Here is an 11,930-nt window from a genome sequence, read left to right as displayed (position 1 = left end):
TTATGCTGGCTTAACAACCATGGATGTCTGATAATGTTCTGGAAAACTGACCAACTTTAAAGGTATGGTTGCACTAAAGTTAAAGTGTAATAGTTAATAATATATTTATTTAGTATTTATTTTTTTAGTGTTTATATTTTCTATTGTAAAGATTCTACACTAAAAAAAATGAGTGTGTTGAACTTTATTTTGTTACCCTCCGCCACTGCTCGTGTATAGAGAAGGAGAAATGAAACTAGCGGAGAGGGGACGAGAACGGAGCTGTCAATCAGTCATACCCGGTCGGAGTGAAAAACTGATAGCTCGCGCAACGCATGCCATTTTAATGCAGCCTACGAACTGACTGGTTTTTCATGTCGCCACCAGACAAGTTTTAAGGAATCTGTAAATTATTTGATAAAACTTTTACGTGAGAGAAATAATGCATTTCTTAACTGGCGTGTGTTTAATGCAAGAATGCACTGTGCAACAAATTGTGATGTGCTTGCTGTCAACGCTAATCACTAAAATTCGCAACCGCCCTGACCTTTTTTTGGGTGGTTTGCCAGGAGGCAAACCCGACTGCAGCAAAGTGCCAAGGTATAGGCGTATAAGGTCTCTTTCAAACCCGGAGAGCAGAAGACTTCATAAACCGAGTGCCCCGGAGCTGTTTAATCTCTGTTCTTGTACTTTACTATTGTGAGCGAAAGTGGAAAACGACACAAACTGGTGTATTTAAAAAAAAAACCTCTCTGAGAATAAATACATTTCTTTATTTAGGCAGAAAAACACTGACCGTAAAAATATAGTAGTGTGTTATAATGTGCGTGCACAAAACGTTTACATAAAAAAAAATAGGAAGACTAATTTGGCATAAGAAAATTAATAGGTTTTTTTTTTTTAATTGTGTGCTTTATAAATTATGTAGGTTTAAAGTATGTTGGCAAATTGTATATTTTAATCCAGTATATCAGGTATTTTGTAAGTTTTGTATCAAATGTAAATTTCCTTTTTGAGCGTAAGGGAAGTCAAAATAGATTTAAATTTTGGGAATTCTTATGCTAATGAGTATTGTAAATTATTTATGCATCCAGCCAAATATTTCAGCAAAATTTTTGTAATTACTGTTGTGCTTAAATGTCTTTTATATTTTTGCTCTTGCAATTCTAACATTGCTGCCTTTAAATTATTTTTGGTATTTACGAATTGTAGTAAATATATGTTTGTACGCATAGGCATGTTAATTTAAGCTGTTCTGATGGTACAATGATCTTTTTCTATAATTTAATTTTTTGTCAAAAAGTATGAGCACAGAAAAAAGACGCAAGTTATTAATGCAGGGACTTGAGTTTATGTCTATTAAGTGAGGTATAAGCTTACAATCTCCATATCATACACTTGGCTATTTTCAACTGGCATTATCAGAAACTCTGGTATTGTAATTTGGCTTTTGTTTCTCAGATCTTGAATTTTAATAAGACTCCTAGCTAAGGTATGTTGCTTTGTATTTATAAACCACATCTGCCTGACAAGCAGTTAACATCACCACATACCCTTTTTTTAATTAAATACTATCAAACAATTGAAAAAGAAAGAAAAAAAACATTATTCAAAATACATGTAACATTTTTATTAAAAATAAAGAAATATAAAAACAAAACTGCTGTAAACAAACATTTCTTTAAATAAATAATAACAAAGTAATTGTGTTAAGATCATAGACAGTAATAAAAGCATTCGTTTTTAGAGAATAATCTATGCAATTTTAGATATAAATCAGAAAGTCACATAATACCATCACCACTTTTAAATCCCCTTTGAAAGTCAACAGTTTGTAAATGCACAAAAACAAGAGATACTGGCTAAGAAGGTGTGACAAATGATAACATTTGCATATGAACTCCCTAATTACAAGCTCAAATTAGGTCTGATATTTTATCCCATGAACACAAAAAATTATCATTATAATATGAATTTGTTAAACTCTTAGTACATAGAATAATTCTTATGAACATTCTTCATAATTATGTCTAGATTTACCTAAAATTTGTTGCATCACCTAATTTGCTATTCTCAAAAGTAAATAATTATCTGTACGATAAACTGAAGTTCATTTGTATAGAAGGAGTAGGTATTCTTTACATTACAGACATACATGAATGTAAATGAACACAAGACACAGGCATGACAACAGATATGACTTACAAAGTCTCCATACTGCAGGCCATAAGTCTAGCGTTAACTTTAAAGCAGATATGTGTGTTTAATCGAAACAGTCAACACACAACTTAAATGACCGGAAAAATCATTTGCACAATATATGTATATATACGAATGCAGAAAAGATCCAACAGTACTAAATACAAATTCAAGACATTTCTTGTAAGTTGATATTTTACAGGACTAGGCTTGTCTCAGCATTTCCTCACTTCATACAATCAGTCATAAGCCTCAACAGCCATTTCACAAGGTAGGGATGGACTAACGCACGCCTGACTTGGAATGTGCGATCAGCCACTGAAGTGTTATGTCGATGTTATCCTTCTCCTTGCACGATATCGAATAGCAGCAGATTTCCCGGTCCTGGATAGCAGACAGGTTCCTGCAATGCACATCAACTAATCTAGCATAAGAAATATCTGGTAAATAAGAGAACACATAAAACAAGGTAGTCAGAGCTTATCAAGTGAGAAGTGCCACATTAGAGAATGTTATTAGTTAAACTTTGCTTAAATAAAAAAATAATTAAAAAATACTACAAAGATACTTTAAAAAGTAAGACAAATAAAAGAAAAACCCAAAATTTGCTTACTACTTATGTATATAAGATGTAAAAATCTTCAAAAAAATATTTTTTAAATATTTAATTTTAAAACCTATTTCTGGGTGGATTAAAATGGTTACAACCATACTTTCACAGAGATGTTATGAAATACTATATTAAACCTATGAAGGCCCATCTAAAACAATCTGAACATGTGGGTGGTCCGTGTCCATGTCCTAATGTGAATGACGTCCTATTGTCAAATGGAAAACTGCCCTGTCTCCAACTGTGATATCCAATATCAGAATCTGATTTATAAAGTAGTCACCAGAGGACAGTAAATAGAGCACCAAAATAAATATTTTCTTGTTTGTTGTTTTCATCAGGGCCAGCGCATCCATATAGGCGAACTAGGCAACTGCCTAGGGCGCCAAGTAGCTGGGGGCGGCGCAGCACGACAGACACATATAATATGTTTAATGATTATTGAAACTAGATGAAAATGGATTTTTGTAACAGTTGGAATGTTTATATTGATATAAGTAATTATTTAAAGTCCACGGTGACCTGTTTATGATTTGTAATAAGTAAAAAAGTAAAAGAAAAAGACAAGCCTGCTTATATTTGATTGTTGACAAAATCTTCGGCTTACATGATGTATTTTGAGGCAAGGAAAATTATTTTTGGGTTGTCCGGGGGGGGGGGGGGGGGGGGGGGGGGGTTCGCCTAGGGCGCCAATTTACCTTGCACCGGCCCTGGTTTTCATGCAGTGTGAATTAGTACACAGCCAAGTTTTGAATGCTAAAAAATTAATTTCTAAGCACACTGCAAAAATGAATTTGTGTATTTAGCCTTTGAAAAGCACCAGTCACAAACTGACAGCACTGATCAATGTTTTGTCTCGGTCTTCGTGGCTTCCTAACACGCCGTATGCTATTTTTTTTTTACTTTTATGAAACAGGAACAGGAAACAACAAATATCACAAGTGTTCTATGCTACCAAAGGACACAGATTGGGAAAAGAGTTAAAGTGAACCAATGTATTCGGACCAGGGATATTCAGATATTCAAGTGTAATTTTAGGGAAAACTTAAGGTCTTCCAGACAAGGTTTTCCAATCACCCAAGTGTATTAGAGCACACCCGACACGACGGTCTATAGACTAGGCCGATTGCACTTCTCTGCAATGAACAGCTCGTCCCCTGAAATATCATTTCTGCACGGCATCCCGAATGGCCAACAGTCTGCGGCTTCTGAGTTTGACCGTCTTGTCCAGCCTTAACTTTCTGGCATCCCACTCTCACCACTCCCTCCCTGCAGAGCCCACATCCACAGGACGACAAGACTCACATTCGTTCAATGAGGCCGTTCTCATCCAGAGCATGCGGCAGGTCTCGCTTGTTCCCCAGCACAAGGACCGGGATGCCAGTCAACTGGGGCTTGTCCAGCAGGTGATGCAGTTCATTCCGAGATGCCTCCATCTTCTCTGGGTCGGCTGCATCCACCATGTAGCTAGAATCACACACCAGCATTTTACATGCATATATTTAAGTTTAGCTTTACGCTTTTCCAACAACGAAGTCATTTAGAAATAGTAACACTCGATTCAGAGATGCTACAGAAAGAATCTGCCATGGCATGTAGTAAGGAATCCACCAAGCATTATCCTGCAGTGATATTGGGGGAAACCATTAAAAAACTTATCTCGGGATGGTCGGTCTGGAATTCAAAGTTCTACAGAAAGCAGGTACAGTGTCTAAACACTGCGCCACCTAGCGCCGCATCAGCATAATATAGTTTAAAAACCTTTTGTAATGGGTCCCAGAGTAAAACCAGTGCAAATACCATTCATAGATTCATATGTAAAACATTGTAATTTTTTGTGATTTTTTATTCTCAAAACTAAAAAATTAAAAAAAAATTTCCTCCACCAGTAATCATGTATGCAAATAACCTTTTCTACAAGACTGCCAACTCTAGCATCCTTGAAAACTGTTTTGTTTTAGATAATATTTTCCAACCTCATGGAAACCCACCACTTTTGACATTTAAGGTATTGCATCTTCAGTGACAAATGGGAGATACCACAAGCTGACAACACTGCGCAACCTAGCAAACACATTGTTGTGGTGCACCATTTATTGCCTTCTAGTGTAACAAGTCATAGTGGACGTCAAGAAACAGCAAGGCAATATGTAAAATCTACAGACCATTATCCAACTGGTCCAGTGCAGATAGATTTTAGAACTACACAGGATAAGACATGATTAAGATTCTTCCCTTACACTTGTAATAAAAAAAGTGTTCGTTGGCCACAGCAGATACTCTTGAACGTAGACTTGTCTGTGTTGTCTGCCAATGGGTTTCTAACAAAACATTCCGCTACACTTCAGCTATGTGAAATTATTACTAACATGTTTACCATAACTTTATACTAGATGATAAAAATGAGAATCCACATGTAGTTTCTTGCCAAGGACAGAACTACTACCGGACGGAATGGGGCTGACACTCATAAGAGCTCCTGTGAGGAAGAGGGGAAGGGGGAAGGGTAGACCTGTCGTCCCGGCTTGAAGAAAGCAAGAGGTGGGTATGGAGCAGCTGTGGAATGCATTGGTGGTGGGAAACGTGAGTACCCTGAGAAAACCGACCAGCTCATGGCAACATCCAAGACGTTTCCTACTTGAGAGAAACCCAGGTGTGACCTTTTAAGATGCCTTGGTGAAAGGAAGAACTCTTACCACTCAAAACTGTATGTAGCCCCACTAGACTATAAAAATTAAAACACAAATTATGTTAGTTGAAAGCAAAGCTTGAAGGAGATTCACATTTACAGTATCATCTGTCAAAAGAGTGCATACTTTGACATCGTTTTATCATTATACTAACCATTCATTATTATAACTATAAAAATTATTACGAAGACCCTGGAATGAACTAATGAGTCATTCTTGAGAGGACACCCAACTATATGGGTCTTCAACACACAAGGAGATTCCACCAGGGTTCATTAATAGCTGACTAATATAAAGGGTGGATTAGGTGGTAAATTACACAGGGCAACAAACCCCCACTCTATAAACAAAAAAATTTTATAAGTTCTTATAAAGATCTTACATCAGTTCAACTGTAATAATACTTAATTCAAGTTTTGTCGCAACTTAAACCCCACACATACCCGTCTGCCAGACTAGTGTGTGCTGATCCTAGTATACAAAATATGTTTCAGAAAATAACGTACCTTCAATGTGAAATGAGTCAATAACTGAATATAATACACAAAACATAAATCATCAAAATTCAGTTCAATGTGCAGATACAAGATAAATTATTGTGCTCGAGTTTTAGCTGTAACACAAAAAAATAATGCTGCTTCTTACTACAAGTGCCCCACTGGTGTACGTAACATTTAAGCCTATCCCTTGTAACATGGGTTAAACATTTATCATAAATAGATATTATTTTATTTTTAACATTTCTGTTGTCTTTAATGAATGTGAATTAGTTCACTATAGGTAAATACTAGATAGAACCAGAAACTTCACCCAATTAATTATTTATTGCTATTCTTCATCCATCATTTTATTTTTGTGGTCTAAACCAGAGCTGTCCAATAGGCATCTAGCGAGCAGTAATTGTGCTTCCTGCACTTCAAAACTAAGAAAAAAATAAAAAATAATACTTAGCATAAAATGCTGATACGACCATAATGTAAAAATGGGTTCATTAAAAAAAAAAAAAAAAAAAAAAAAATCCCTTTTGGCACATTCTACAGAAACAGGTAGATTTCAAAATACCAATTTCTTGTGGAACTTTCAATAAATTAATTGTATCTAACATCCTGTGTTCTTGAATATTCCAACATTTTCTCATATTCTGTGTAGAGAAAATGTTTTGCATATTTTTAATTCAACAGATTTAGCATTGAATAACTTAGAAAAAATTTCCTACTACGCCTACTAAAATATAATTATAATAATGAATTTTTTTACATTCAAACAAATATTTGCCATAATTTGCAAGAGATAATAAAATTATTCAAGTTAAACAGTCTATCACCCGGAGAAGACCTTAGGAAAAATATAAAAGGTTTAAAAATGAAATAAAAATGGACGGATGTTGGATCTGTTCAGCACACGGTGAGGTCCTCGAGAGGCATTGATGGTGCATCCTACTCCGGGTGACGATCTAGCGAGACTGGGCACTGGCCATGTTGTCATGGCCGCATGGGGAGTCCCCCACGTGATCATTAGTTTTGGTCGAAAACTTGTCAGTATGAACCCTTCATTATCTTGCTAATTTTATTACAAATACCTGGAGCTACTAATATTACATAAATTATTGTGTGTTTATTTTAAAAGTTCAAAAGCAAAACGCTTGATTGAGGGCGCGTTCTGAAATGTTTGCCAACAGTTCCACTCCGTCTTTATCATACTAATCTGAAAAACAGGGACACTTGTGGCACAAAATAAAAAGATAACTTACAATTATGATATTTAAAGTCAACTAATTATTGAGGTACGTTGCACAGGCTCTACACACACCTCTTACAGTGGTGGAGTGATACACATGCCCTCGGTTTGATCGTATTTGGACAGCCTTGGTTTAAACCACTTTTCCCCACATTATGGTTTTGTAATTTATAATTGCTTACTGTTTAAAATCTCACCATATATAACCCCATCCTCAAAAACACTTTTGAAAATATGCATGTAAGTAGCTGAAAATTCAAAAGTGCATGGTTAAAAATGTATTTCCACAAGTTACAAATGAAACAGTTGTTGGAAACAGCAAGCACTTCAATAAAGATAATTGGTAGGTAGTAGCTTGTAAATATGTTAAGGTGCTAAACAATTATGCATTAAAATGCATAAGGATCTTATACTTGGGAGAAGCAAAGAGTATTACTAGCATAGAAATGGACTATATTTATATGCAACCTGCAAGTGTCACATCACAAGAATTAAAACTGTGCTAAAGAGTTTCACTATGTTTAAAACTGAATAGCTATTTACACCTCAATCAAAAATCAATCCAAATTGGCTGAATGGTTTGGATTGGTTTGAAATGCACAAACTGTGCCTTCATTTAGATTGTAATGTCAACTGTTAATAAAAACTATTAAATGAGGCAAAATTGTGGCAATGCAATGTCAGGAATCAAATCTATCACCTTGATAGAAGGGAGTAATGTTACCACTCAACCAATATAACCAGTGAGAATAAAAATAGGTAATTATAATGGTAATTCCAAAAATATGAAACACTTTTTGTACATTAAAATTGGATTCAAGACCAAGTACAATATTTGCTCTGTGATGCACTCACTAAATTGCTCAGACATTAATTCTTTAAATGTAACTTAACTATCTTCATGATACAAGCAATCTGGTGGTTACAAACTAGCAAAAAAATACTCACACAATTGCATTAACTCCTCTGCAATACCTCTCCCACATTGACCTGAACCTAGGTTGTCCACCAATGTCCCATACTTTGATGGTCACATTTCCTTTTGTGATTTTCCGCATGTTGAATCCTACTGTGGGTATCATGTCTTCGCTGAATTGGCCAGACTGTAAATTAAAAAGAATATAAAAACATGTCAAGTCTTTAGGCCTACTATAAAAGAAGCATAGTATTAACAATATTACTAATAAATATCCTAACAAAGCAAGGCTTAAACCGTTTAGCACAGGAAAACAGCATTTTCACATAAAAATAGATACAAGCCTTGAAATTATAATTTCTAGTCCACCGTAAAGCACACACACACACACACACAAACAAATGCACATTTCATTACCAAAGTGATAACTCTTACCCAATATAATCTCAAATCAATTATAAATAAATACTAAGACATCAGTAATTTATAAATACCAAGAAAACCAGCATAGGCCTACTATGTGCATGTGCTGTTTGAATTCAGATAAATAGATTTGTGATGTATGTTTCCTGTCTATGAACATGCTGTACGTAAGTTATGAGCTAAAAAAAAATTGTTCCCGGGGGATAAAAGATTCATTGACTAGAGAAATAGCCAATGATGGCATGTATGCTTGAGCTGGCCTATGTTAAGTTACCTGACCAATTAAAAAAATAAAGACAAAGTTTTATGTGACAGGATTATGCACAGAGGCTTAAGGCAATGAGACCTTCAAGTAATGACTTGGTTCTTATATTTTTTGAATAGAACTCGTAACCCTCAACATGTAAGTCATACATAGACTTCCGGCTAAGACAGATGGCGAAGTAACTACTATGTGTTTGCCAACATTCTTTAAAATTATAGGGTCTACAGGATAAATCTAACTCCAGCTAAATCACATGTAAAATATATGGCTTAAAGCAAATATTAAGAATGGGAGCCCAAGTATCAACATTTCAAATGAGTTACTTCATGGAAACTACTCAGGATAGAACACAAAATTTAGGAAAAATATTTTCTTAAATTGAGATCTGCAATTGATCAAAATTATGAGAGTAATAGAACTGCCTATTGTTTATATCACTAGAAATGTGGTGGGTACAGTGCAGACAAAGTCATTTTATGACACATGCTATTAGCTGCTGATGCTTCCCTCAGAAGAAAACAACCCAACGTGAATTGATAGGTCGTGTAAAGAGTCAGCCATCAGGTAGTGCTCACATAATGGCCAGCATGGAGGTAGGTACCTCTATCTGTGAGTATGTGTGAAACTGAAGCTGCACTCATATGACATAAGATGCAGACAGTCCAAGTCGTACCATAGAAGCTCGCAAGGAAGATTCTCGTTCAGTTGAAACTTGAAGTTGAGTGTTCATGCAATCGGGCATCAGCCAAATGGCAAAAAGGTTCTCAATACACTTAACTTACTTGTTACTTCAATCATTTTATAAAGTCCCATATATATTTCACCTCAGACTTCTGCAGGAATAGCTACAACAAAATATCACTGTACCGAAAATAATCAGTGCTGTGTTAGGAAACATTTTTTTCCCTATTGCGTATCCAAAATCATGAAACTCATACACACACACACACACGGTTTTAAGTATGGAGGATTACAGGATCAGCTACCCAATTAAAGCACAAACAGGGCAACAGCCACATCAATGCACAAGCTTTTTAAAATAAACCTTAAATGGTAATTTCTCAGCAAACAGTACAAATTTATAAATGCTGTTTTCAGAGTAAAAATAAACAAACTGCCATTTTTGGAAATTATTTTATCTAAAAGCTGCAATTTTTGGATTTTACCGATCTGGCCTTGCAGAGAAGAGTTTGAAATGTCTTTGTAATTTTGAAAGAGAGTCTCTTTTCTGAATGAATAAATAAAAATGTTACATGTTTTTTTATTTTTCATTTCCTAACATGTAATTTAATTGTCCCCTTAGAGGACATTGTAATACTTCAGTAATTTACTGTTTTAACAAATTGTCAGTCTAGTTTAATACATTAAAAATACTATGATACCATAATGATCAGTTGGGTTAGGTTATAAATATTTAAAATTCTTTAAAATTGTGGCGAACATTGGTTAGCTATATTAAAAATACTCTGAAATTGTATAAACAGATGGCTTGGTTACATTAATTAAAAATACTGTAAAATTGTTTGAACCATTTACTAAGTTGGTTTAGCTACATTAGAAATACTATAAAATAATAAGGGTGATTGGTTACAATAAAATAAATACATTTTTACATAGAAATTCATAATCATCCATAAAAATAATTTTTTCCAGTATTTTTAATGATGCTGGCCTAACATACCCAACCGCACACACACTCTTTTCAAGTATTTTAAAAGGAGCTAAACTCACCATCCACATTATATGAAGCTTAAATGTAGGTAACTAACCTAATCATCCATTCTAACAATATCACAAATTTGTAATATATAAACTCCTTAAAATGGCAAACTACTTGATGCATCAAAATACCCTCTTAAAGAATAGTTCAAATACATTACAGGACACTTAAAAATATTAAATATTTTCTTTCAGAAATGTGTCTAATTCCTAATTATCTATACTGAACTTGACACATCTGCCAATTTGATGAGTCATCAAGAAGGCAAGTATTCCTGATGAGGGCGGGGCGGGAGTGGAAAGTAATTGAGGAAAAAATACTGGATGTGAGAAAGGTAAAGGACTTGAGGAAGAGACTTCAGAAATTAGATGAGTAAGGGGAGCGACTCCAACGGACGGAAACCCAATCGCAAGTGTATCAATCAATGAAAGGCTGATTCACAAGTTAATAGTAATATTGTTTTAACAAAGATATCCCGTAATTTTCACGTTCAGGTTAAGTCTACCAAGTGTCAGAAAATGACAATACTTTCTTACCGCTATGACATTCACGAAAGTTGTTTTTCCTGAATACTGTAAACCCACTAGTGTTAATTCCATTTCTTCTTTCCAAAACAAACTTTTAAACCAATCCAAAATACGATTAATAAGTGCTAACATTTTGAATCAATGCTGCACTAAATATTACAAAAAATATATCTCCCTTATGCAATAAGAAAAAAAAGTCGAACTGTCACCAGACCAAACGACCATGCACAACACAAACAAATCACACCCTTTTGACTACACTCTAACGTCAATCTAAAAATTTCCTATGATTAATCAAGATGATGACTACTGCATGTACTGAGACTCTTTACAAAAACTGAAAACAAATGTCGCCTAGAAATATGTAATTAAAATAATTCAGTGTTTGGCTAAGATGGATTGCAGTTATTACGTAATAGGATACAGATGTAAAATTACAGTTTTAAACTTTCTAAACTATAAACTTTTATTTTTATGTTATAGTTCAAAAATAAATATAACACTGCAAAGTATTATTTATTTTTATGGACGTTGCTATTTTTATTAATCATATGGATTTATATTATCTTATTTATTGCTATAAGTCGTTCAATATTGTTTAAAAATAAATATTTAATTTTAACTTCTGGTTGCATTAGTACGACTATAGGCTATTTTCAGAATGAAAAAACAAACCATAGAGCATGTTATAACCCACGATAATGAATCTTACAGATTCTAAATTACACATAAATATAAATATTAATTTTCCAATGGACACATAAGAGGCGCAACCACAATATTTAATGCAACAGCTAATGAGAATAGGTAGGAAGGCATTTTGGTGGGTGTTGTGTACTTTACTTTAAATATTCGTAAGTACTC

The 11,930-nt window shown here is 34.4% G+C and overlaps 1 protein-coding gene across 1 annotated transcript; it reads right to left on the bottom strand.

The window, feature by feature from the left end:
* Nucleotides 1–1,587: 1,587 nt before the first annotated feature.
* On the bottom strand, nt 1,588–11,491 carry LOC134533893 (ADP-ribosylation factor-like protein 8B-A). Its single transcript, XM_063371669.1, has 4 exons — nt 11,076–11,491; nt 8,164–8,318; nt 4,094–4,255; nt 1,588–2,581 (listed from the first exon to the last, which is right to left on the bottom strand). The coding sequence occupies exons 1-4, from the start codon at nt 11,196–11,198 to the stop codon at nt 2,461–2,463; spliced, it is 561 nt and encodes a 186-aa protein (XP_063227739.1). The 5' UTR covers nt 11,199–11,491; the 3' UTR covers nt 1,588–2,460.
* Between the last annotated feature and the right edge of the window lie 439 nt (nt 11,492–11,930).

The sequence above is a fragment of the Bacillus rossius genome, chromosome 7, assembly GCF_032445375.1.
Source record: "Bacillus rossius redtenbacheri isolate Brsri chromosome 7, Brsri_v3, whole genome shotgun sequence".
Classification (NCBI taxonomy): Eukaryota; Metazoa; Arthropoda; class Insecta; order Phasmatodea; family Bacillidae; genus Bacillus; species Bacillus rossius.
The sequence above is the reverse complement of the archived record's forward strand: the minus strand, read 5'-3'. Positions and strand labels throughout refer to the sequence as shown.

Coding starts and splice junctions, on each gene's coding strand:
- LOC134533893 (XM_063371669.1), bottom strand. CDS start 11,198: ATGTTAGCACTTATTAATCGTATTTTGGATTGGTTTAAAAGTTTGTTT. Junction 8,319..11,075: donor CTTTCGTGAATGTCATAGCG/GTAAGAAAGTAT, acceptor TTTAATTTACAG/TCTGGCCAATTCAGCGAAGA. Junction 2,582..4,093: donor AACGGCCTCATTGAACGAAT/GTGAGTCTTGTC, acceptor TGTGCATTGCAG/GAACCTGTCTGCTATCCAGG.